This window comes from Cydia amplana, chromosome 22 (genome assembly GCF_948474715.1).
Source record: "Cydia amplana chromosome 22, ilCydAmpl1.1, whole genome shotgun sequence".
NCBI lineage: Eukaryota > Metazoa > Arthropoda > Insecta > Lepidoptera > Tortricidae > Cydia > Cydia amplana.
In genome coordinates this window covers 7365341-7392933 of record NC_086090.1, presented here as the reverse complement: position 1 = coordinate 7392933, position 27593 = coordinate 7365341, and the positions used below count along the sequence as shown (strand labels likewise).

Genomic DNA, 27593 nt, shown 5'->3' with positions numbered 1-27593 from the left:
GTTTTAGAAAAACATCCGCCAACGGCCGTCGTTAAGGAGAAGGCTGTAAAATCAACAATTTTCAGCTACGTGCTGATTCGCTTCAAGCGTCAATTTGTTAATAAAATTGTTTATAGTACTTTTATTACTTGCCGAATCGCTGATTTACTGACTTGTGAAAAAACTGGAAAACCGCGCCGCTGAATACTAATATGGTTAAGTTAAAATATCTGGTAGACCGGGCTTTGCTCTGAAAACATATAAAATTTCGAAAATGCGCGTTTCCCTGATATAAGACCTAGCTAGGTGTATTTTCGCCCCCGAAAACTCCCATACAGCAAATTTCATCGAAATCGTTAGTATAGAGCCGTATCCGAGATCCCCGATATATATATATATATATATAAACAAATAAATAAATATGCAAGAATTGCTCGTTTAAAGGTATAAAATAATATAAGATATTCTAAAAATATATATATATTTTTTTTTTTTTATAAACCTAGGTACAAGATAAATAATAGTTGGCTATTGCATCTTCTGATGCGCTTATTAAGGCCCTTCTCTCACGAGGCTACTCTCAAGCGATTTGTGTTTCGTACGCGTATCCTACGCGTCGCTTGTGAGTAGCCGCCATATGGCTACTGCATTTATAATAACCTGCGGGCTCAGCACGGTTCCATTTTTATCCACTATCACTATGCCCGTCACTTTCGCACTTATATACTTGTTAGAACGTGACAGGCATGGTGATAAATGATAAAAATGCGACCGTGCTACTAGGGCTGATCAAAGGTACAAAAACAAAACCTTACAATTGTGTGAAACAGTACGAGTATTTTGGTTCGGTACAAAATTTCAACCTTTCATATGCCAAAAATCTTTGTTTCAAACCTCGGTTTTGCTATATATGTAGAGCAGTAAACCCATTCTCAAAAAAAACAAAAAGATGACTACCTACTTAAATATTCTTTTGTGTGTAATGTATGTATTGTCATTAATTGCTGCTATTTATATGGAACCTATTTCACTAGATACCTATTGTTATAAAATTCGACATGTGTCATTTCATGTTATCCCCATGTGTGTACATGTTGTCTAGTTCTAGCGAAACTTTCTTGAAATGTTGGCCGATACTCTTCTCTAATTATCTATAAGAACGATCGCCAAACCGCCTACCTAATATCGGGACAATGATCGCCGAATAAACATTCCAACGGCGGTCACCTCGTGAGCCAAGTCAAGGTGCTGGCTAACTTTGATTGTCTCGGCCTTCGCGAGGTTCTTGTCCCATCTGTAGGCCTAGCACATGATTAGATAGACTACCCGTCTTTTTCTAACTATGTTAATTAAAGAGGGACGGGTATATAGTCTATCTCGCCGCGAGATACTGTCGCGCCAATCATGTGCTAGCCCGGCTGTAGGTACTAGAAATGAAAACACAGCTCATTAGAAGAACTTATCATTTATGAATGGTCATTACGAATTCGGTTGTCGATAGACTTATATCGACCGGGATATGAACCGTGATTAACTTTTGTATTGTTTTCGAGCTCCCGATATTACCGTGAACAAGCTCCAGCCCCCTTAAGCTCCAGAGGTATAAGCTCCGAATAATCAAAGTACTTACCTAATTGTAATAAGTGGTGAACGGTGTTGGTCACACATACTGTATATAGTGTTAAAAATACTTTATATTTAAGCCTTTCTTGTAGTGACTGTTTGTTTACCTAAATAAATTAAAAAAAAAAAAAAACAAGATGCATGTAAGTGCGTCGAAATATCGGGAGCTCGAAAACAATACAAAAGGTATAAATCACGGTTCATATCCCGGTCGATATAAGTCTAGTGAAACTAACCGTGAATCATTCAAAACTGGTATTCGGTTGGCGATATTTATTATTTATCGTATGGCATATTACTAGCGACCCGCCCCGGCTTCGCACGGGTTAACAAATTATACATAAACATTCCTCTTGAATCACTATATCTATTTAAAAAAACCGCATCTAAATCCACTGGATTACATATAAAAAGAAAACTTATAGTTAGAATTCCGCCCTTCTCAGGTACGCGATTGCTTCTACAGACATGATCTTAAAATCTTCAACATGGCCTGTGTATCTAGTATATAAGGGGCCCACTGATTACCAGTCCGCCGGATGATATCAGCCTGTTAGTTGTTTGGAGCTGTCAACTTTTTGTTCTAACTGACAGGCCGATATCATCCGGCGGACTGTTAATCAGTGGGCCCCTTTAGAGGGCATTCTAGAATGGTGTGGTTGATGTTGTGATCTGGGTTGTCGATGGACAGGACCTCGTATCTATTTTCAATGTTGCATTGAGGAATTGTCTGTGGACAATCTTTTCACTACACCAGCTGGTAAAGGCTTTCTTGATCGTTCAAAAACTGATGAGAAAGTTACATTTTATCCACATGTTTGGCAAAGTAATCAAATGCAAATTTTGAGTTGTTTTCTTATGTTGGCTGGTAAAATTGACTTTTCACTAAATAGTATAAAACAAAGTCGCTTCCCACTGTCTGTCTGTCCCTATGTATGCTTAGATCTTTAAAACTACGCAACGGATTTTGATGCGGTTTTTTTTAATAAATAGAGTTAACCCGTGCGAAGCCGGGGCGCTAGTAAATAATAAATATTGAATGACGTTTATTTCGAATAATTTGATTGATTTTGTTTGATATCTTACAGTTAATATTTTCTTCGGGTTGGTCTGTATGGAGGTCGGGCTGATGTAGGTATGCAGTGCTAACAGTTTTGCTGACTGTATTTGTAATTATGATTTTAATCAATTTATTTCTCAAAACCAAATCCAATGCCAGCAGCATTACTCAAGAATCAAATCATCAATCCAAACAATTACGATGCAACCGTAAACCCAGCAAATGCATTGAAAACTCTTATTAATATTCATAATTAGATTTCATATTTCGTAATGTAACGCATGTCTCAAAGTTGGCAAGCGGCCATAAAGAGCAAGATAGACATAGTAGTTTACTAAGTGTGAGAGGGACAGGTGGGCTTGTGTGAAAAATATGTATGCTAAGGTCTACTGTTGCCATGAATCCAGCTATGAATAGAGGCGGTTCAGTGGTTGGTTATTTTTGTGCGTCGTGAAGGTTAGGCGTTTGTTCGTGAGGTGGGAAGTTTTCTGGTTAAATTAATGTGTGCTTCAGGTTTACAGTTACGATTCTTGTAGGTATGCGTTTGATGGTTCTTCAGTGGTTGAAGTAAACATTATGATTTATGAAGTTAAGATGTAATGTATGTATGTTAATGTAATATTTTTAAAGTTTCAAAGGACGACCAGTGCCCCGTTTATCAAAAGCTTGTACCTAACTTGTAATACAAGTGGGAGTCCCTTTTTGACAGCTTTTGTTAGAAAGGGACTTCCACTTGTATTACAAGTTACAAGCTTTTGATAAACAGGGCACATAACACTGTTTTGGACACTTTTGCTAATATATAAGTAAACAAAAACCTATATGGTATTAGGCATGCCCTGCAAATACTTATCTTCTTATTCATAAAACTTTAAGAGCCTCTTTGGTACCTAATTTATGTTTTATTCCTTTTTTTATAAAATAGAGAATTGGTGGTTTTAGCGTGTTTATGAATAAAGCCATTAGTATCTACATCTGTTTGGTAATTATTCAAATTAAATCCAATGTACCTACTCGTTATTAACACTTTTAGAAGTTCCTTTTGTTTTAAATAAAGTAAATTATTAAAATATCGTGATTAAAATGGAATTAACTGATACTAATATTTTTATAGCTTCCTTTGTTAAATCACTGTTTTATCTTTTTTCTACAGGAGCTAAAAGGTGAAACGACAAAATTTACACAACAACATCAACAGCTAGCAAAACTTATTTTATTTATTTTTATTTTTATTACATGAAAAACCAACAGCTATAAACATGTCTAAGAGCTACAATAGATTTACTTACAGAGCCAAAATTACAGGTTCTCATTTATAAAAATTAAATATACAAAGAACAAATATAAATACAAATCAGTTCACAAAACTTGTGACAAATGTTTACTTCACGACGTGACCACAGCCACGGTTACTCTGCCGCGCTAGTCACACGTTGATATTTCTAATTCAATATGAAAAGGGGAAAGCAGCCTTAACAAATGTCTGGCTATGCCGCCTGGGTCCGGAAAAAGGGAAAGCTCTGAAAATGCTGGCTGGACGTTGCGAGGAATGTCATTGGTCTTACTAAAAAAGATTGACACAAACCGTGCAATTGGGAGGAGAAAGAGCAAGAAAGCGGACCCTGGGCTCAAAGCAATAGCGGAGGATGCACCCAGGATAAACACTAAGATAAGAGAGAGAGACGAATGAAACAGGGAAAACAACCAAGAGAAAAGAGTTATATGCTCTAGAGTAGGGCTATCCGTTTTATACAGATTTGCGACATCGCAGACTAAAATGTTCATGAGTTCCTCGGTTGAATACGTCATTAACTGGAGGCTTGTTGTATTTAGGCACGAGGCATGACTTTTTTTATAGAAATCATACAATGCGATCAAATACGTGCATCAGAACTGGAAGCGAAGATCTTAGAAAGGCTTGTTATTTAATAAACAAAATGTTCGATAGTTACTGAACCTCTGACTTGTTTAATAGTTACTGACTCAACAATACGAGTATACGAAAATTACAAGAAAAAAAACCTACGCTAAAAAGCTACGCTATTTATAAAATTTTCACTATTATAATACTTCAAAGCAGCCAATAGGTAGTTATTTTAATAATCTGAATCACCATTAGCCCTAATTATGCGTTGAGATCATTCACTTGGCGTTGAAAGGCCATTACGAGATGAACAGATTGGAAGAATTACACAATGTAACAAAGTGTTATCAGATCTGGCGTGGGACCAGACAGATTTTGCAGTTCAAGGAATTGTATAAGGATCCGCTGTTTATTGGAAGTGAGTGTGATTGGAGCCAAATGGGTTTGAGAAAATATTGGATTTACGTTCAATTAACGCATTCACTGCCAGCAACCCGCCAGGTGCACTATCCGTAGTCGCTTTTCGCAGCATACGAATTTTCCCATGTTGTCGGCTACGCTCATAGCGCGTAGCAAACGCAGGCACTGAATGTGTAGGGGCCCTGATTACCAGTCCGCCGGACGATATTGGCCTGTCAGTTAAAAGCAAAAGTTGACAGTTCCGAACAACTGACAGGCCGATATCGTCCGGTGTACTGGTAATTAGTGGGTCCTTTACAATGAAGTCAAGCATAGTGGTATCTTTTCAAAGTGATACGTTCGAACCCTTCATAGCAGGAACCTTTTTTAGGGTTCCGTACCCAAAGGGTAAAAAACGGGACCCTATTACTAAGACTTCGCTGTCCGTCCGTCCGTCCGTCCGTCTGTCACCAGGCTGTATCTCATGAACCGCGATAGCTAGACAGTTGAAACTTTCACAAATGATGTATCTCTGTTGCCGGTATAACAACAAATACTAAAAATAAAATAAAATAAATATTTAAGGGGATCTCCCATATAACAAACACGATTTTTTTGCTCTATTTTTTGTTAATGGTGCAGAACCCTCCGTGCGCGTGTCCGACTCGCACTTGGCCGGTTTTTTATTGTACAAGTTACAATTTTATGGCGTAAACCAGCAACATTGATGTAATTGATTAATGAGGTTTGTCGAATCTAAACCTGAAAATTTTAATTTGCAGCCTGTAAGTTCTTTTTCAGGTTTAACTTTCCACAATGAAAATAGCGTCAGAGAAAGTCTAAGTTGAATAAAAAATATTTCAAACTCCAAATTTTGTAAAGTATTATATCATGTAAGTCGTATAGGTAACACTAACATTCTAAAATCAATCTAAGACCATATGTACCCATGCAGTAAATGACGTGTGGTCACTGGTCAGGGTCAGGCGTGTCTCACTCCACGATTTCGTCGCTTTGCTACAGGTAGCTAAAAGTACATCCGTTCTGCCCCAATTTTGGGGCAAGCCATAAGCCGCGCGTGGCGCTGTCGCCACCTAGCGGCCATATCTGTGCTGATCGTAACAGACCCGTTTTGTTAGAGAGTGAGTCTTCTGTACTTAGTACTATTATTTATTCTGTGTCAGGGTATGTGAAGGATTTTTACAAAAAAGCTGCCGTAGCCTCTACGGCGTAGCACATAGAATTGTTGAGCGTTGTATACGAGTATGTAGGCCGGTTCATATGAAGTATGGGATAAGTTTGACTCATTATATGTTTGATTTGTATAAATATAATTACGAATGCTAATTAATAACTACTTGGGAAGATTTAAAAATTCCTATTAAACAATCAATCTATCAAATAATGTATTTGCCAGAATACAGGTTTTGATGAGTGGTAATAATTTTTTTTTGCTTTGTGTATTCGACCCACGCCCACATACAGGCATGCAAATATTGAATTACATAAATACCTAACACATATATGTATATTATAGCCTGTAAGTATTATAGTCGAAAATGTAGTCGTTTCCTCGCAATTGCGAACATTTTTTAGCTGTTCTTATTCTAAAGCAGGAAAGTATATCTGTATTCTAAAGCAGATCTGGATCAAAATTACATTTAGTTTCAGCTTCGTATCTTGACTTGAACTCAATTAATCAATAGCGGATATCTTTAATTAGCCAGTCCAGTATATTTCACGTTCTCAATCTCATGTAGGCTGATCGAAATTAGACTCTAACCTCATAATAATAGGAGCGTTGGGGACTTTACTGTCCTGTTTATAACAAAATGGTGTAAGTCGGCTAGAAAATAGTGGCAGTTACGTCTTTTTATAATTGATTCATCAGCGTTGTGCGTAGATCACCTCCCGATATTGCATAGATTTCACACTAAGCATCAAATACAAAAGGTCGCTTGTTCACTCTTGCGACGTAGATACGTGCTCTTATTGGTATTGTTACAAAATAATTTTCAGATTTAGATAGCAAAGATAGACATAAGTAGGTAAACGGAGCTGATCTCATACTTTATTAGGTAAAAAGTTGTTCATAAGTTGTAACCATTATACATATAAATAATGTTTATTACAGTCACGTAGTTTTGTGCCGATTAATTGTAAGTACCTACCTATTTAATTCTAATGAAAATGCCTAACACACAGCGCGCATGCAATCTTTAGGTAACAACACGACTTATCGAGAATGACAACTACAAAATCACCTTTGATGTAAATATGGATATGGAATCTGTCGGCTATTGTGATAATTTAGAAGGTCTGTAAAGCGATTTATTTTAGGTAAGATAAAGTTCATATATATCCATATCCGCCTCACTGTAAAAATCGGACAGTTCAATATAATATATAATATTATAGGGAGCAATGATGACTTTCTTAAAAAATAAACATGACAGTTTAGAGGGTCAATCATTGGATGTGTTGTCTCGTTTGTGTGCTTACGAATAAAATGTTATTTTATTCTATTCTAATATATCTTATTCTATACACCCCATCTAGTTAAGTGATCTGTGGATCGCGAAATGCGGGGCGACGGCCGACGACAGATTGCGGCCGTTCGAGTTCCGGCATTAGTAATTTATTTGTCTTGTGTATTCAAGTTACTCAGTAACAACAGAGAGAGACAAGAATAACTAAAAAGAGTTAAAAAGAAACATGAAACGTTCCCCATTACTACATACCTAACAAATGGGGTACTCAAATCATAGATGGTAGGATCCTAATAGACGTGGTATACGCGTGCGTCCGTGAGGGACAAAACATAGGCAATGCGACACTATGATTGGTCGAAATTATTTGTTGCCCACGATAATCCATACTAATTTATGGTGGGGAATAAAAAAAATGTGAGACTGTGACAAGGACAAACAATAATGGCGCTTTCGTTGCTACTCCTACTGAAAGATACATAAGACAATCCCGTTCGGTCATTTCCCCCCACCCCTCATGCCATATCCAGTTAAAATAGGTACAATAGTTTGTCAAAGGACTGTCTCATTTCAAACATAGACAGAGAGAATCATACTATCTTTGTCTTACACTAGTACTAGCACCCAAAATAAAAGGATGAGTATAGTTTTCCTGGTTGTTACGACTGACAAATTGGTCTGACCAACTATAGATTCATGACTCAAATAAATCGCGGTCACCAATTAATAAACGAGATAATGTTTGACTAATCGTATTCGTAGGTTCGATGCTCGGGTTAGGATCAATCAATGTCGTGAACGCGGATGGACGAGTTTTCCGACATTAGTCATTGCTAAATGATTAAATGATGCCGTTGTTTTCGTTTTGTATGGTTGATGTTTCTTGGTAACTGGATATATTAGTTTCTTAGCCGATACGGGTGGGCGCGAATAACACAGATTTAAAAATATATACTTACAATGTTGAGAAAAAAGATATATATTAACATAGTTATATGCTATCTATATTAGATAGGAACTGCGGGAAGACGGGTCAAGACCGGGATACGTGGAAAATAAGGAGAGAGGCCTTTGCCCAGCAGTGGGTCACTCTAGGCTCATAATTATGTATTTATAAATAAATAAAAATAAAAATGGCATAGTAAAAGCTATGGTGGCTCATCTGACTTCCAACTTTCAATACAGGGGTGTCATTTTAAACGTCATATTCAATTCAATTTTATATTATCAAATTTTATAGAAATTTGATATTAATGATCATTGCCAGACTTTGAGCCCGATTCGAATTTTGTAATAGACATTTATTAGATATCTTTTAGACATCGCCAAGATACGATAACGATATGTTTAAGATCTAACCTGTCAAATTTGACATTTCCGCGATTCTGGAGATACTCTTGAACGATTTCCACAAGATATTACTTAGAGATCTAATTCATATCTAATAGATATCTAACACAATCTATCGTAAAAGTGACATTGGTTGCCCGAATTGCGCTGCAAAAGAGAACTAGTTGAAATCTAAACTATAACGTATCTAAAATGGATCTAGTCGTGTCGTCTCTTGTAGTTCTTGAATATCTTGAAGTTCGAATACGGCAGTTTATCATTTCAAATGCTATGCAGAGTTAGCTTAGTCCGACTATAGTAGCAGTCCGTATCTTCGTTTGACGTGCGGAAGTGGCTGGTTATTCACGCACCAGACACAAAGTAACATAATGACGCATAACGTAACAAAAACGTCATAAACTCACTTGCTAAAACTCATAAACTTTAGTTGCGTACTCGGCTGCGTACTCACGTAAGCTGTAGAAAAACTTAAAATACCCTAACCCGATTAGGTATCTCAAATCGAAATTAAATGTTAAAAACATTCTTTGGGCTCAACGATACCCACGGCTGTCCGGAAAAATATGAAACACCAAATATATTTCTTAAAATAATCGTATTGTTTGCTTATACGAAAATGTATTATTTACATTTCAATATCTGGGAGACCGAGCTTTTCTCGGAAAACATATAAATCTACAAAACGCGGGTTTTCTTAGAGATAGACCAAGCTATATCGATTTTACGCCCCCGAAAACCCGATATAGCACATTTAATCGTTAGAGCCGTTTCCGAGATCCCCGAAATATAAATATACAAGAAATGCTCGTTTAAAGGTGTAAGATAATTAGTATTATAGGTGAACTATTGAGGGTGCGCCATGTTGCGGAATTTCACTGGAACTAATTTTTTCATACTACACTGAATTGTCACCCTATACATGACAGCGCCCTCTTGACAATTATCATATATGTTGCGGTTAAGGTATACGATACCTACCGGTTATTTTTTTAAATCATTATAGGTACTTAACGTGGTATCTTTCATTTCGCTTTCGTGGTTTTTGGAGAAGTTTTGTGTAAAGGTCTTTTTTGTTTTAGCCATTAAACTTTAGAGGCATTAAAATTTATAAATATTAAGTATATGGTTGGTTGCTATTGGTGGAAAATACAAGGAATAATTTATAACTATTTCCTAAAACTATGTCTTTGGCTTTTTTAACAAAAGACAGCTGTCTTTTCAGATATCTGTATCTAGAACTAGATGTTGTGTGGGATGCCAACGCACGTCTGTGGATTCTTGAATACTGAAACCTAAAGTTTTGTAAAAATGTATTTTCATTCGTGTTATGTACTCAGGCCTGGAAGGTATGACGTGGGGATATGAAGGTCTTTTTATAAGATGCATTAAGACAAATGCAAGTGATAATATGTAGGTACTGATAAAATAATGGACGTTAGGTACCTACATGAGTCCTCTCTTTCCTCTTCAAACTTACTTCATAATGTTTAGTGTCAAATTGTCACAACCAAGGACACAATTTATTCCAAGATTTATTTACGAACAAATATAATTTTACTTTTAAACTTTAAACATCAATTAATTTCGGAACCCTTAGTGCAAAAGCATGCATATTTTTTTTTAATTTGTTATATTATGCATTGTGTTTATGTTGATAGAACCAATTCACATTACACAACATTTGCGTAAAGTTCTGGGAAAAAAATATGCCAAATAAAACTTACACAGACATTTAAATATTGCCACCTACAAAACGAATTAGGAAAATTGACGAAAGGACATGTAACGAAATATGTAATTAAATCTACAGTAAATGAATACTTTACAATGTTGTTAAGGTAGTCAGACACATATTCGATTATTTTATTGATTTCAATCGTGTAATTTGGCAGTGTGTGTGTGTGAATATCTAGACACCAACGCTAGAAACTATCTAGACTGCCTACGTTATTATTTATATCGTTATTTTTCATAATACTAACATAAACTTGTCATCACACCAACGAATTTATCGATTACATTCGTCATTTGTGTTAAATTTATGTGTTTGTGCCATTTTTCCGATGTAGTTTTTAATTTTAGTTTATAATTTTTCTTTTATATTACATATTTTTCCGTAACATTAAATGAAATATCACGTTTTTTTCATACACATAAGAAACCTTTAAATGTAGGTAATAGTCGGGGCATACACATTACACAGCTTTAGGTTTTAATGTGACTATTCTGTTCCCGAACATTAAGGTCACTGGAGCCTAATTGCTGGTTGTGATTTACGTGTCTAAATTTTCCTAAAACTGCAGACAATTGTTTGGGCAATCTTTATACATTCGATGACAAAAAATACAAATTAGAAAAATATCTCTGCATGAGTCGATTATTCATTACCTACATTCAAAGCTTCATTATGAATATGGGTTTATATTCCTGCAATTATAGCAGCCACATTCAGAACCAAAAAAATGTGTGTATAGTATGTAATTTAATAAACGAAATTTCGCTAACATGGTCTCGAAATAGTTTGACTTATTTTACATTATTTTTTACGGTTCTTAATATGCTTTCAGAGCATCGAGCATACATGAGCATGTAACAGAGAGCGGGCGGAGGCGCGCGGCCGCCGCGCCGCCTCTAGAAGAACAGCACAAATATCCCGCAGTTCAAAAATAGTCCGCCGACTCGCCCGCTGCATACAAAAGTGGCGAGCCGTCCGGCACACATCTTGGCTTATCAAATTTCTCTACCCACACACGCCCGCGCCACACTTGGTTACCTACACGCCGCCGAGCCTTCATGCGTTAGTATGTTAGCACTCGCAAGCTAGCGTTTGTTACACTTCCTTGACACTTAAAGCACTGCGACATCCGAAGCAACACTCCTAACTTACACTGGAACACTGCACGTGAACACTGCTCACTAGGGTTAGGTTGGACCGAGCGCCGTGGTTCGGTGCGTTCGCGCCGCGCCTGCCGTCGAACTGCTGCTAGCGGACCCTGTCCGCGCCCGCGCGTCCAAAAATACCCCTTATTGTGTGTACATTCACTTATAATACCTTTCGTATAAATCTGAGATTATAAATAGATCGATAAGCGATATTAACCGATGCTATTAACCCTAATGAGCAGGTGTCCTGGTTCGCGCGCGACCACGCGTCGCGGATAGGTTAGCACCGACTAACTGCCCGCCGTTGTTTCGGTTAAAATTTATGCGACATATTGAAAACGTCGCACAAACTAAAGCTGAAAACATAATTGATGGTTCTTCTTTCGGTCGTAACTAACGACTAGTTTCTTGCACCAGTTCCCGTATTAGTTTTTCAATTTCATATATATAGTGATCGAAAGAATAAAATCAGGCCAATACGCTTCAGAAAATTCCGTTCTTAATCATAAAAACCTGTCTAACAATTTTAAATTCTTCCAACTACTAAGCAATTTATATACTAAATTCTTGCAGTCCAATCCTGTCTGGAAGATTGTAAAGCAGCCAATAAACCCCAATTCCAATCGGGTTCATTGAATAGCAGCAAGTTTATGAGTATCGGCTATACTTTTTGCCGCGATCGTGGCACTACGCCACGGGTAATCTGGTCAGTAAAGTTATGTACCGAATGGATACGATGAGAACTCGCCAGGTGACAACACTTACCAAATTCATAGGACAACTTGTTCTCTTTCGACCTCGTACCTATTATAAATTGACCTCTAAATCTTAAATAACCATGTGTCATCGGATAGCAGGATTATACTGGTACATCTCAAGCAATGCGGTAGATATGAAATGAAAATAATAACGCAGGTTTCAATGTCTAGAGCGACGTACTAATCCCTGTTTTGCAACTCTTACCTATTATTATTATGTCACTTGCGCCAACTAATAAAAGACTACAATTATGTAAGCAATATGAATGGCTTATTTAGTAGGTACTAGCCTCCTCCTGCGACATCGTCCAAATAAAAAAAGATAAGTAAGTAAATATTATCCACGTAAATTGTTTTAATTATGGTCGTTTGAGTCATCACTTCGTATTGAAAGGACGTAATTCCCACAGAGGTACACCGTTTTGCTTGTATGGTTTTTCATATTGTGTGAAGGTACGGAACCCTCCATTATGCGACACGCACTTGGCCAGTTTTTATCCTTGTGATAAAATTTAGTCAGATTTTTTAAAATAGATACATACCTACATTTATAAGTGCCATATACCGTACACCGTCTATTTTGCCATGAAGGCTAAATTTTCCCATCGAGAAACCACAAATAAAAATTCACTTAAAGAAGAATAAAAGTTCACTTCTAGCGGTTTGATTACTCTTAATTAACGGTTTACACCGTCCCATTTTTTACCCATAGATGTTTGATTGATACTTATATACAGATGGTACCTTCTAGGACAAAGTTGGGTGGTTCTACGAAGATCGTCCTTTTCCTTATAGGCTGCCTTTTCCACTGAGGGCGAGACGAGCGGAGATGAGAGGAGTCGTACAGGAAACAACCAATAGCATTGGTTGTGTTGTGCATGGAAGAAGAGGAAACAACAAAACACATTCTCCTAGACTGCAAACAGGTAGAAGTATACATACATACATACATTGGCCTTCGAGTCTATTACAGACTATACAAGCAGTGTCAGGTAGAGCGACAACGTTTTTCGTGGCTGTGTAAGTCAATACGGGAGCGGCAAACACGACCACAGGCCTGGCAGGTGTAATGTGTCCGTGGAGAACAGGTGTCGGGCTAATGACGCTTGGCTCGCTTACTTGCGAGTGTCTTAAACCAAGCTTCGTCATGAATTTTACGCCCGTCAAATACTAGTTACAAAGACGGTAGAAGTATACAGGAGCAAATACCTAGAGACTCCGTGCACGCTAAAAGAGGCATTTAGCAACCTGAAAACATTGCTAGGCTTCATGGAGGAGCTGGGGTGGTTAGAGTAGCGCTACCTCGTTTCACACAAAATAGGCATGGTTGTCGATTTGCGGAAAATGCCCAGAAGCACTAACTGACTGTGTTGTAATCTAGCGGAGTGAAGAAGAGATGTGGATTATCTCAAAGCCTTATTATTTTTGACGAAAGTAAGTTTATTTAGGTCATAAAAAGACAAACTAAACAATAAAATTAACTGTATGCATTATAAACCTTAAAATAATCTTATAAATAAACTTATAAGTAAAAAATGCTCCCCAGGTCGCTGCCATGTGTTATGGTGCCCAGAAGACTGGCAGCGATACCTCGTTGGATGGCCAGACTTAGTCTCTGGCCGAAGTAGCTGCCAGCCCTTTGGTCATATTATTATAGGTATACTTCACCTAGCGGGGAACTTGTGAAGTACCTAACAAAAGCCATCAACCGCGTCCTGTCGCCGGATTTAGATCCAGACCGAAGTGTTGTGCAAGCCATTATTGTTTCCCGGTAAATCAAGAGCGGGTCGGTACACAAACATTTTACAGTCGCCAACGTCGTGACCTCGGCCACGGTGCAATGTAAACTTTCAGGAAATCTCTGCAGGACGCAGAAACTAGTGAAACTACAGATGTATATATAGGAAATGTATCTAAAACTATTCCTACTGTAAAACCACCCAATTATATCCCAATAGGTACCACAACTTTACTTTGGTCCACCAGTTTGATCCGTATCTATTGAATCTAATCAATATCAATATTCTTTATGGTGTTGTCTGTGTTTCTTCTTAAATTTAATGAAAATATTTAGTCATAGAACTGCGATATTATAATAATATTATATGTGAATAATATTTTTTTTCCTTCGTATTTTCACGGAAACGTACGAACGTGTCTTGCTATTTTAGTCAGTCTAGGTACAAAGTGAGGTTGATTGAAGTAGCATGACAAATACGAATGTTTCCGAGAAAATTCGACTGAAAACAATTATGCACTACATCTGTAACTACTAAACTAGGATATTGAAGTCAATTTATGACCATAGTTGGGAGCTTTTCGACTAATTCAGCAGTCGGCAACCCGCGACCCGCGAGCCTTCCTGGCTATTTTGTATGTAATATTGACAAGCGACAATGTCTAGTCTAGTCATAAATATTAACAAAGTGCGGCCCGCGTCAACTTCGTTACCGTGGCCCTTGGCTGCTAAAAGGTTGCCGACCGCTGGACTATAGTATGGTGGTTATACGGTAGGTACTTTATCTACAGGGTGCTTCCTGTAACAGGAGCAATAAATTAAACTGAAGGCTGTACTCCTCAAACTGACCAACATTTGTTCAGCAACTTTTGAAAATAACTCATGTTTTGATTATTATTACACTTTAAAGTTTATTCTAAGACGCAATGTATTGCAAATTTTGTTATGTTTAAAGCGTGACAAGCAACGTCAAACACACTGATGTCAGCGTACATTGAAGGCAATATTTATTTTGTATGAAAAAGAGGAAGTCTAAAGGATTCATAATTTTTAAAAGTTGCTTAACAAATGTTGGTCAGTTTGAGGAGTACAGCCTTTAGTTTAATTTATTGCTCCTGTTACAGGAAGCACCCTGTATATGATAATAATATATCAGTGACGGCAGAATGTGCCACAGAATAAGTACCTAATAGTTAGGGCTCATTTGAGGAGTGTCTTTTCAAAAGGGTTTATTTTTTTCTTAGCGGTACTTCTAGAGAGAACCTTGCTCAAGAAAACTTAAGGTCCAATTTAGAAATAGAATCCCAGAAAAAATAAACCCTTTTGAAAAGACACTCCTCATTTAGACGGCGCGCGAACTCGTATACGATTTTAGTTACATTGCGGAGCGAGGTGACATCAATTTAGCCGACTTAATGAAACTCGCATGAGAGTTGTCGCACTCTAAATGAGCCCTTACTTAAAAGATTTTCTCGTATTATATGTTGATGTTTAGCTGTTCGAAATACTTAATTGATCGTAACGTTATTATTTGTACCCGTCAGTTTGCTACGCATAAATCAAATACAACCTCCTAAGAACCATCTAAAATTTACCACTGAAATTTGAACCTAAACTGTAGGAAATAGAGTTGATTTAGCGTTGTTTGAAAATTGAACGAAACAAAGCAAAAGAGACTGTTCCAATTGAACATGGTTTAAATTACATCGAACTGAATAAGTACTATAGGTAGGACCTTGGGCCTTAGGAGGTTAAAAGCTAAAATAAGTTTATTGAAGTAGCGATAGTTCCAATTACCGATATTAAGAGTCTCACGGACCCGCTGCCGAAATGCCGCTGCCATACAATCCAAGTTACGTTCTTGAATGTCCATGCCAAGTTTCATGATGTTTCAGCATGTCGTTTTAAAATGAGAGCTAAACTACAATTCTATGTAGGGTAGACCGAGGCAAATAGGATCACAGGGTGAATCGGATCATGATGAAAATCTGTTGATATTTGGAATATTGCACTAAAATAGCGCTTTTAGTCTGATTTCGGCCTGCTGTGATCCGATTCGCCTCGGTTTATTATATGGGGCTGCTAGGTTAGTGTGACTAAAAAAAAAATTGTTTTCTAACAGTAGGTAGGTACAATATGGATAGGTACGATATTTCTTCGTAAAGAACGATGAGATCATTTATTTGGTAGGATTTGCATCGTGTTTTATGGTTTGGCAGCGATTTGTAATTAGCTATAATTACTTAGTTGGAGATTAATGCATATCTCATTTGTTTTCTCGTTCGCGACTTACATCTGTTACGAATTTATGATGCAAACAATCCTGAGGGCAATTCTAAAGTACCATTGATAGGTCAGAAACTTTTTAAGTAGGTATGATTATTTGATTATTAAGGACGTTAAGGTTTATTTATTTAAACTTTATTGCACAAAAGAACAACTTAATGTACAAAAGACGAACTTAATGCCATGAGGCATTCTCTACCAGTCAACCTTAAGGCAAAGCAGAAAAGATTGACAGATAATTTGGTGCAATCGACCCCTAGGACTATTTGCGCGTTCCGGGGTTAGCCAACTAACTCGGAGTTAAGTTAGAGAACTTGTATTGTAAACTATGTAGTTAAATAGTACTTGTATAGTTCAGAACGATTATTGTTCAAGGCGCCGCACGCGCGATAAAACAAAGTGCTCCCATTCCGTTCAACAAATAAGTTTCAGTAAACATATGTAGGCCGCCTGCGAAGCTTGTAGCCAATAAACATATCTAGAGGTGGATTCTGGTTTAAAATTTGATATGGTTCTCATCTCATTTTGATTAGACCATGTGCCACCGATGCACTGTTCCGGAAACAGATAAATTAACTTAAAATAGAAATAGCCGTCTTAAAAACGTGTAAGAAAATAATTGATTACTGACGTACAGAGTTGCTGTGTGTATGGTTGTTTATTTGGCACTACTTCCTACAGCCCAATCTTGCTTGTGAACGGATTTTAATTAAGGTGTGAAGTCTTGGTATCTTAGGTATTCGTGTCAGCTGTGGATGCGACAGGCATATTTTTAGGTAGGTACAACATACAAAAATTTTATATCGTTACAGTGAAGACACAAAAAAAGTATATAGAGTCTGTTCGGAAAGAGAAGAGTCGTGGAATGTATTGGGCCCCATACATTCCACGACTTTTCTCTTTTCGCACAGACTCTACAAGAAATAACAAAAATAATAATTTCACGAACATCCAGGGTACACCTATTTGTACCAGGGAGCGAGGAAGTGATGAGTTCAACAGCAACAGTCGAGGGCTTATTAGATATAACCATGAAAATATTACCCGACCACTGGCTTATACTTTATCAAATTATCATGAACCGCTCCTCACGTAATCAACGTCAAATAAATTCAAACAAACTCTGGGAAATACAAAAATAACTGGCCGCCATTAAATCTCCGTCGTGAACCTCTGACGCGTCACTAACGTCTTTTTATAATGTCAAACCCCAAAAGTCAAACAAACACGTACCTCAATATCAACAAGCTATAAATAATGAATAAAAATAGTAAAACCTCGTGAAGTAACTTAAATAATGGAGTAAGCAAAATCAGATGATCACGGTCGGGCGTTGGTTAATGGTTATGTTAGGAACCACGTTAGTAGTAGCGTTCCTCGGCGTAGCCAATCCAGTCCAGGCACTCAGACACTGGGTCCAGAGGGCCACTCACGTTACGCAGAAGATCGACCTCAACAACCAAGTTTGCTACAGCGAAATCATCCCCGGCCTTTACCTGAGTAATATCAAAGCTGCCACAGATCGAAATGTCGTCCGACATCTTAATATCACCCATGTACTCACCATCGAAGCGCATCGCATCCCGAAGTCAATTTTCGCCAACAGCAACATTACTAACCTCTTCATCAAGGCATATGATACGAGCCAGACGAATCTCATGCCCTATTTCCCCATGTCCAACGCCTTCATCGAGGAAGGTCTCGCTAGTGGAGGGAATGTCCTCGTCCATTGCCGTTTCGGCGTATCACGATCGGCCACCTTGGTTATTGCCTACCTGATGCAAAAGTACAACATGAATTTCGAGCAGGCCTTCGAGTATGTGAAGGCGAAGAGGTTTTTCATCAATCCCAATCCTGGATTTGTGAGCCAACTCCAAGAATACCACCGGCTTCATTATGGCGTGAACCAGTATCAGAGATTCGAGGCATACTGTGCTGTGAAAGCGCGAAAGCACAAATTTAAGATAGTCTCAGCAGCTGTGCTCCTTGTGACCATCCTCGTGCCTGTAATTATTTTGGTGGGTTGACTACAGTTCCCGAATTTTCTATATCGTTTAATAGTGTCCGTGTCAACGTAATAACGTTTCTTTTTCCAGATCAATCTGTGGTAATGGAGCCTATAAATTGTGAGGCTTAGCATGCACTAGTCACCTTTGTTGTCGGCGGAATTGTACTGTTTCACTCCTAAAGAAGAGACCCACTAGCGACAAAAGTGGTTCGTGTGTGAGCTAAATATACCAAAGTAACGATTCTCGTGAATATAAATACATAATTATGTTAAATCAGTTGATTACCTACTCCGTTTTTCATTTCCTACATTGTGAATTCGAATAGCGAGACACATGCAACATTTCATTTCAGTAGGTAGGTAAGCTTTAAGTAATTTTACAAACTTTCAGATAAACTAAAATGTACGAAACTGATATCAATATAATAATATAAGGGCTGCAAGTGCGTTGCCGGTATTAAGATGGGAGTAAGCTCTTTTCTTGTAGATACCCATAATCACAGTTCACACTTAATACCAGTTGGCTTCAGGAAAACCGCTTGAGTAATAAAAACAACAGACAGGAAGTGCATAATTAATCGGCTACAGACTCAGAGCTACTGAAATCGAGCGCGAAATCATAATACTAGCTATTATTATATCGCTACTAAAATAGAATTACCCAGATTCGCGATCAGATAGACTGCTGATGTCTGAGATGTGCAAGTTTGATTCTTGAAACAGATTGACGATTAAATCACAGTTCATGATTAAGATTCATGCTTGCTACGTCTGTTTTCTCTTCGATATTAGGCTAAAACTGATAAAAGTTTATTTTTTACCCATACCTATTTCATTATAGAAAAATATAGAGTCTGTGCGGAAAGAGAAGAGTCTGAAGAGAAGAGATGTAAGGCCCAAAACATTCCACGACTCTTCTCATACCGAACAGACTCTAACTAAATTGGTGAAGATTGTTAACGAAATTTGTTTAAACTTGGTTTAAACGAATCAAAGCTCCCATAAAATTATCTACCTCCCAAATCTTATTTTGTATCGGATGCCGGGTTTGAGCCATCACCAGACACTGATGATCCTTCAGTCCGATTTCGGCCATAGCACTATATAATCTAGGAATACACATATAACACTCGTATAAATATTAGACAAGTTACTAGTAAGTTTTCTTTCAAGCGGATGTTACGTAAACATTTGCTAAAGCAAGACCTATCCATCATTATTATATTTATAGTATGTATTTTATAAATATGCGGTAGTTTATATATATTTTACTTATTTATGTAATTTATAAGTATATATATTTTTTAATTCACTCAATATATTTTCTCTCTGCACCAATTGTAGGTATGTACTAGCTCTGTTTGGCCCTATGGTTGACTCGTAGAGAATGCCATTTGGCATTAAGTCCACCTAATTGAACATTGTTGTATATATTTTGTGCAATAAAGTTTAAATAAATAAATATATAAACAGAATTTTCAGAAGTAACTAACGTTTGTTAGTGACGTAGACTGTATTTTCCTCATGGGTTTTCAGAAAACAGCTGTGGCGCCCACGGGATTCGACCACACAAACCCATCTAACCTGGTCAAGGAGTCACGTCTATTATCGTAGCAATTAGTATTTGATCCCACTCATGTAACGTGTCTATTTCAGATATTTGGATGTTTTTCATATCCTCCGTTCGCTCACTTTGTTGTTCGCTATTAATTGGCGAGTATTTTCGTTAAGCTAAATATAAATCTCGACTAACTTCATTACCGACCAAGCGAAAATAAACCTTATGTATTTGTACATTGGAATTTAAACAGGTAAATTGTTTTACAGGTGCTCCGATTGAATTACTCCAAAACTATAATATTTAATGAAACCAAGCCGAAGGGCATGTGTTTGTTTTGAAAGAGTAATGTTTCCTGTTTTTCTGGGTGTACGGCCACAGAATAAGTAATAGTATTATCACACAGAACGGCCACGCACCGCCCCGCCCCGACTCGGATTACCTCGCCCCGCGACTGGCCGCGACATGAATGAGTGCGTAAGTCGCTCTACTGAGAGCATGTCAGGACTCAGGATTCCGTCAGATACTCAAGGACGCGTGTACAGACGCGCACACATATAAACGCAAATCATTTTTGATGTATGGCGTGTCCGCCCTGTGGTACGGCATTCCAATGAGTATAGGGAAATCAGAAATGATGCAGACTTCTAAAACTCTTTTAGGGAATAAAATCAATTTTTCGTGTATAAAATTACTGTTCAATACAGTCAAAGTATTTAATTTCCTACCCATTTTGTACATTGACACAGTGACAATAGTATGAAGTCTCTAGCGACTTTCATATTGCTTGTCACCTGTGACAAGTACCTACAAATGGTACGGAAATTAAATTATTTGACTGTACGACAAGACCCAGCTGTATTTGAGTCGGCAATGTCCCACATCGTCTATATGTCGGCGGCAGATCGTAAAATCGGGCATATCGAGATACAAATAAATATATTCTATTCTATTCTATTCTATTCCTAGGCATATCATCAAACGCCGCCATTTCATGATAAGCCATCATTAATTATCGGCGTTAACTTGTGTTGGCATGAATCTTTTTAGTCCACTTGTGACAATACTACAACTTGTGAAATACTAGGTAGCTTAAGGAACTTTATTCTCCAATTTCCTCCATGAAATACTTACGCTGATCTTGTTTAACGCACTATAGGGTTTTTATGGGTTATTCCCACTAGTTACCACCAAGTTGTTACCAGTGGTAACTATTGGGAATTTTTTTCCCACCTTTTACCACTGGTAACTACTCGGAAAAATTATTCCCAGTAGTTACCACCAAAATTTTGTTAGAGTTAAATACTAATAAAAACAGTATAAAATAGTTTAGTATAAATATAGAGTGATTTAATAAACAATTATAAGTCGATTAGTGTTTTAGTAAACTGCCTTAAACGTGACCAAGAATATTGAAACAGTTTAACCGGTACTAGTACAAAAACTATAAAATATGTAAGATAAATTTAATAATCCATTTAGATTATTTATCAAGTGATTTTATTAGGTAATTCAAAATCACTATACATTTATACTATACTATTTTTATACTGTTTTTATTAGTATTTAACTCTAACAAAATTGTGGTGGTAACTACTTGGAATAAAAATTCCCAGGAGTTACCACTAAACCGAGTTGGTGGTAACTACTGGGAATAAATTTTCCCAGTAGTTACCAGTGGTAAAAGGTGGGAAAAAAATTCCCAGTAGTTACCACTGGTAACAACTTGGTGGTAACTAGTGAGAATAACCCGGTTTTATCGACGCCGCTGGCAACGCTGTCCGAAATAATACGTCTATTTCGAATATTCTCGTGACCCAGCGACGGAATGCCACTATTTTTATCCGCCATATTCTTTTTGGAACAATTATTACATGTACGATGTCGTCGAATTTATCAAAGACTAAATTTCTTATCCGTCGGCTGGATGATTAATGTGAAAGGTATTGTATATTTTTCATTTCAGTTGATTTTCATTTTGTCACCTAGTAATTTGAAAAGCAGCATTGTTTACACTATGTCCGCCGTCCGTCTGGTGGTACTAAATGAACACAGTATCAGGTGGGTTACAGCATCTAAGCATTTAAATTTACACAACTTAAAGTGGCAATTTCGGTAAAGCAAAAGTCATTATATGTATTTAAAAAATAAAATATCTAATCAAACGTAATACGCGGTAATCATCCATATCAAACGGAGTTCTGTGGAGGTCATGATGAGGATGATGATGATATTGATGATTGATAATAACTATCCTAGGCCTCAAACTATCAGTATATCAAATTTCATCTAAATCGTTTCAGCGTGAAGAGGTAACAGACAGACACAGTTACTTTGGCAGTTATACCTAATATTAGTGAGGATTATGAAAACAAACAAAAAGAGTAAACTGTTCAAGGTGCATATTGAAGCTTGCCTAGATAGTGTATGTGTCGAAATATCTAATAACACGGCAGCGAAGAAACTAGGTTAAAAATAAAGACAGTAAGCTTCATGATAGGATGTTTTATTTAATAGTTTCATAAAAATATTGTTCACAGATGTTCGCGGTCGCGAGAACAGAAAAACAATAAGTTATTACGAAATACGGTTTATCTATTACAATCATTTGTGCGGTCCTTTAGTCTGTATTAAATAATAAAAATTAACAAAGTTACAAAAATCTTAGTCTAGTAATCTCATAATAAAATCTAAAAACTAGGAGATTCGATGTCTCGAAGCACAATATTGCTTTAATTATTTTACAAACTAACATTAAAAAAAGTACATTTTACTTAAACTTAAGTAATGTTACACTAAAATTTCAACAAACGGTAAAAATTCTAGAAAATGTTTTGTACAGATTTTGTTTTATTTATTCGATTCTATTATTGTCTAATAATCTCAAAGGTCACTTGCATTTAAAGTCAATTTAGTTGCACCTAAATATTTATTGACCGCAAGAGTCTTTATAAAACATTATAGGAATATTTTAATATTGCTACATAATTATTTCAAAACACGTAGAAATTTAAGGCACACTGTTGACAGAATTTCCCTTGTAGCAAATCTTAAAATCCTATGTACAATCTATGTACATCCTAGAATAACGTAAATCTACAATATAAAAATATCGCATCAATTGTCATACAATATTGTACTTATTTAAGATGGAAGACATACAATAACAAAGTTTACATTATGTACAATATGTGGTTGTCTTTTGTCAAAAACCTTTTACGCTAATGTACTTGAAACATTTGAGCCTAAATTTAGAAATTTATAATTAATCAGTCTACATTGCATAAGTTTAACAACCATAGTTTTAGGTGCACCATTATCAGATCTAAATTCGACTTTAACGTGAACACATTTAGCACTAAATTCAATAAAAATTACAACTATTGGATCATCTGGAGGTACTGGTTTTCTTCATAAAATGAAGACAAGGATGTTTGGAGATCGTTCACAACCATGTTGTCGCCGCCCTGCAGAGGATGGGTGCTGCTGGAGACCATTTCAGAGCTCTTCCAGTTCTCGCAGTTTTCTACATACTCTAGCGTCCTCTGATAGGTTTCTTGCCGCATCGTACTAGCGTTCTGATTCTTTTTTCTCGCATTCGTGGCTTCAATCTGCGACTGCGATATGTCCCAGACTTGAACATCGCTGGCTTGATTACTCTGACTTCTTAAACTATTCATGCTGCAATCAGTCTGTTGTTCTCCATTCTTGATCTGATTGCAATTGATCTGTGGTCTAACACCGTTCACCGGCTTCTGGCTTCCAGTAGACATGTTGACAGAGTTCTGAGCGGATTTTTGCATGTTGTGTTTATTGAACTGATTACCGGGATAGTCCCACTGGATGTAAGGTCTCTGGTGATTGTAATATTGGTTGTTATTCATCATGGCTTGATTGTATTGATGATTGTTTTTAGGTGGAGGCGGTCCCATTACATTGGCAGCATTGACCACAGCATTGTAAGGAGGAGGTTGTGGATATTGCATGTTTTGGCTGTATTGGTTGTTTTGCATGGGCGGGCACTGGTTCTGTTGCTCGCAGTAGCTGTTTAAAGACCCTCGGGCCATATTGCCGCTGTTATCCACGCTCATCACTGAAGACCTTGACATTTGCATTTGATGCATTTGGTTCTGCTGATTGGGGTAGTTCATTGGTGGTTGATAATTGGGTGGCATCATTTGGTTGTTGTACATATTGTTGGGCTGATTTTGGTTCATTTGTTGCATGCCAGGCATCTGATTCTGGTTAAATTGTTGCATTTGATATTGTTGCATGTTTTGCTGACGCATATTGCTACCATTCTGCTGGTTTTGGATGGGATAGGCGGGTGCTTGATTGTAGTTTTGGTTTTGATATTGATTTTGAACGTTGTTATAGTTTTTGCTAACGGCTTTAGGATTACAATTTTGTCGGTGTTGCGGGTAGTTTGGTGGCATGCCTTGCATATGCGGCGAATTCATGTTCATCATCATGTTTTGGTTAGCGTTTTGGGGAGGATTTAGCGGCATATTGGGCATGTTTTGCATCATGGGACTCGTCACGTTTTGAGCCATAGGGCTTTGTAGACTGGGATGCATCGGACTGGGCATGCCATGGCTCATGGGGCTCGGCATATTTTGGTTCATAGGGCTTGCTATGTTGCCAGCTGGACTGGCCATGTTCTGAGACATAGGGCTGCCGATGTTATTGTGTCGCGGACTCATCATGATCTGGTTCGGCATTTGAGGGCTCATCAAACTCTGCATACTCTGTGGGCTCATAGCGTTGTGCTGTGGCGACATGACGCTCATAACGCTCTGAGGGCTCATAACGTTGTAAACACTGGGTGGACTCATGACGTTATGGGGTATGTTGTGCGGACTCATCACGCTCTGTGGACTCATAGCGCTATGAGGTAAGCTCTGCGGACTCAGCATGCTATGAGGCAAAGTCTGTGGACTCATAACCGTCTGCGGAGTAATTACCATGGTTTTTGGACTCATGGTCGTGTTTTGTTTCTGAGGTAGAAGATTCGCTCTCATCCTATTAGACTCTGGCTGATTCGCCGCCATAGTTTGCAAAGACTGCAAAGGATTTGTAGAGACATTGCTAGTCGGTGGTTTCTTATAGTCCTCACACTGTTCGGTGGGGACTTCAGGTATAACCTGTTCCTGTAACGGGTTCTTGTCGTCGGGCGACTTCGTGGCCAGTAAAGAGCCGCTGTTGCCCGACATGCTAACGTCTAATGACCTTAAATCGACTGGAATATCACTTATATTGAGATCACTACCTATGGCACCTAGATTTTTGAGTAGAGAATCGTCACTGGTCGCTACGTCACTGATTTTGTCACTAGAATTGTTAGCGTTCTGGTCGCGAGTGGCATTGTCTTTGGTTGCACTGTCTTGGTCCTTGTCGGCCTCGGGGTCGGGCGGGGTGGTAGAGTCGTTCTTGGCTGGTGCTACCGAGTCGGTTCCCAATATTGATTGGTTAAGATATTGCATCATTTCGTCTGGTATCACCAGCTTGTTCTCCACCATTTCTCCTTCTGCGACCTACAAACAAAACAGGGTGTTTAAACATCGGAACAAAAAAAACTGATACATTCAAACTCTATAAATGCACCTATCTCTTAAGGGATAAATCTATTACTATATTAGTCTAGGGATGAGGTAGCTGACCCCCATTGAAGATATACAGGGTGACATTTAAGTCGTGATCAGTATTATGTTTTTCTAACTCCAGAAACAACGAGCAATTTAATGCCCCTACTCTTACTAAAATCAGACAAGATATTTTTTATTTTTTTGTTCATTTTTTGTAATTTATTTTACTTTTACAAGTGGCAATGTGTTAAACAGCTTTGTAAGATATTTCAAATGAAAAATTAAGTACATTTTATTTCTAACTGGGACAAATGACAAAATTGATGTCAATAACAGTTCCGATTCAAAGAGGCGATTCAATTTACTAATTTAAATATCTTAATAAGCCGTTGTAATATCCTAAATCCACTTATAAAAGTAAAATAAATGACAAAAAATAAACTAAAAAATAAAAAAAAATCTTGTCTGATTTTAGTAAGAGTAGGGGCATTAAATTGCTCGTTGTTTATGGAGTTAGAAAAACATATTACTGATCACGACTTAAATGTCACCCTGTAGTATAGGACATATGACACTTTTGACTTATAAGCTAAGCTAAGCTAATAGTACAGTCGACTACAAAGAGATGTATCCACTTTTTCACCTTACTGCCTTGTAATAAGGTGAAAAAGTGGATACATCTCTTTGTAGTCGACCCTACACCCACAGGTGGAATAAACTAACTAAGATGCGCTTGCAAGTTGCAAGCCAAGGCGGAGGTGAAGACTCGCTGGAAGTTGCGTAAAACTGGAATGGATGGAAATTGAGACTTTTAGCCAACAGTGGGATACTATGGCTTGTAGTTGTATTTACCTGTTCGAGGTTGTCTTCCTTGGGATACTATGGCTTGTAGTTGTATTTACCTGTTCGAGGTTGACTTCCTGGTTGGGGTGGTGCACCTGCGCCGTGGTGACCACCACCGTGCTGGTGGAGTTGGATCGCGACTCCTTGTACACCGGCTCGTGCTCGTCTTCCGTCTTGAACGGGAATGGGGCGTCACCCTGGAAATAGAAGGATCTATTAAGGCCATTGATAATTTCACACTGGTTTTTGGCATTAGATATCATCATTATATCAGTCTTTTATCGCCCACTGCTGAGCATAGGCCTCTCTTCGAGTACGCCATTTATCCCGGTCCTGAGCCAATCTCATCCAGGAGTGACCCGCAATCTTCCGAATATCGTTCACTCAACGAGCCAACTGACGCCAGGCACTTCTTAGATAACGAAAGAGTAACTGCATTGTTCAATCGATTAGGCTATTAAGAGTATTTAAAAGAAAGAGAATGAGGTATTAATAATGATAATATGAAACTTTGCGAATGGTTTTAGGCATCAGTTTGGCTATCGAGTCTAATTTCACTCTTCACTACTATATTTAATAATGGATATAAGTAATTACAGAGTATTGGGTTGATGGTTATATTTTCTTCGTACCTATTGAAATAATGAACTTCAAGAAAGATCCATAAGTTTTTAGAAAACATTCCGTATTCACTGATACTTTAGGTACTTAGTAATTACAGTCGCAAAACAGGTTCTGTTCGGTTCTACGGCGGATTCATAATGATCTGTATACAAATTAAATATATTAAAAACGGGTCACTCACGGTTTTTAATATATTTAATATGTCTTTGTCTCACGGAAGTTTTGTTATTAAAATCTGTATACAAATTCGTTGTTAAGAGAATAAGAGCATGTGCAGGTAATTTTGAATACGGCCCACAAAGCCACTTCAGCAACTAACTGTACCTACCCAAAAAAACAACACATCTATATATATATATACAAAAAAACTTACCACGTCATCAGTCCCGCAGGGGTACGGCTGGTAGCTCTGCGTCTGATCACTCAGGTTGGACTGCTCCGAGAGCCTCCTGGCTTCCTCCTTGACCTGGACGTTGGGGTCCAGTTCCAGGGCCAGTTCTTCGGCGCGCACCTCTGAACACGTCACCCCGCGGAGTAGGACCGCCT

At 37.8% G+C, this 27593-nt stretch overlaps 2 protein-coding genes and 1 long non-coding RNA gene across 3 annotated transcripts in view; 2 read left to right on the top strand and 1 right to left on the bottom strand.

Moving 5' to 3' along the window:
* The window catches only part of LOC134658329 (uncharacterized), a 56262-nt gene extending 44620 nt beyond the window's left edge, over positions 1 to 11642 (top strand). Inside the window, exon 3 of the long non-coding RNA XR_010097692.1 lies at positions 11332 to 11642. This is a non-coding gene — a long non-coding RNA (uncharacterized LOC134658329). The remainder of the gene's footprint in view (positions 1 to 11331) is intronic.
* A 5864-nt stretch (positions 11643 to 17506) lies between these two features.
* Positions 17507 to 18690, top strand: LOC134658312 (uncharacterized). The gene is made up of 2 exons (XM_063513942.1): positions 17507 to 18447; positions 18526 to 18690. Exons 1-2 carry the CDS (start codon positions 17746 to 17748, stop codon positions 18538 to 18540), a joined length of 717 nt encoding a protein of 238 aa, XP_063370012.1. The 5' UTR covers positions 17507 to 17745; the 3' UTR covers positions 18541 to 18690.
* Positions 18691 to 22485: 3795 nt separating this feature from the next.
* Positions 22486 to 27593, bottom strand: part of LOC134658286 (transcriptional activator cubitus interruptus) — a 78749-nt gene continuing 73641 nt past the window's right edge. Inside the window, exons 17-19 of the mRNA XM_063513888.1 lie at positions 27421 to 27591; positions 26483 to 26620; positions 22486 to 25529 (exon numbers count right to left, since the gene is read on the bottom strand). Coding sequence (XP_063369958.1) covers positions 23376 to 25529; positions 26483 to 26620; positions 27421 to 27591 — 2463 coding nt within the window. The 3' untranslated portion in view covers positions 22486 to 23375. The remainder of the gene's footprint in view (positions 25530 to 26482; positions 26621 to 27420; positions 27592 to 27593) is intronic.

Excerpts from the sequence above, each read along its gene's own strand:
- LOC134658312 (XM_063513942.1), top strand. The coding sequence starts at position 17,746 with ATGATCACGGTCGGGCGTTGGTTAATGGTTATGTTAGGAACCACGTTA.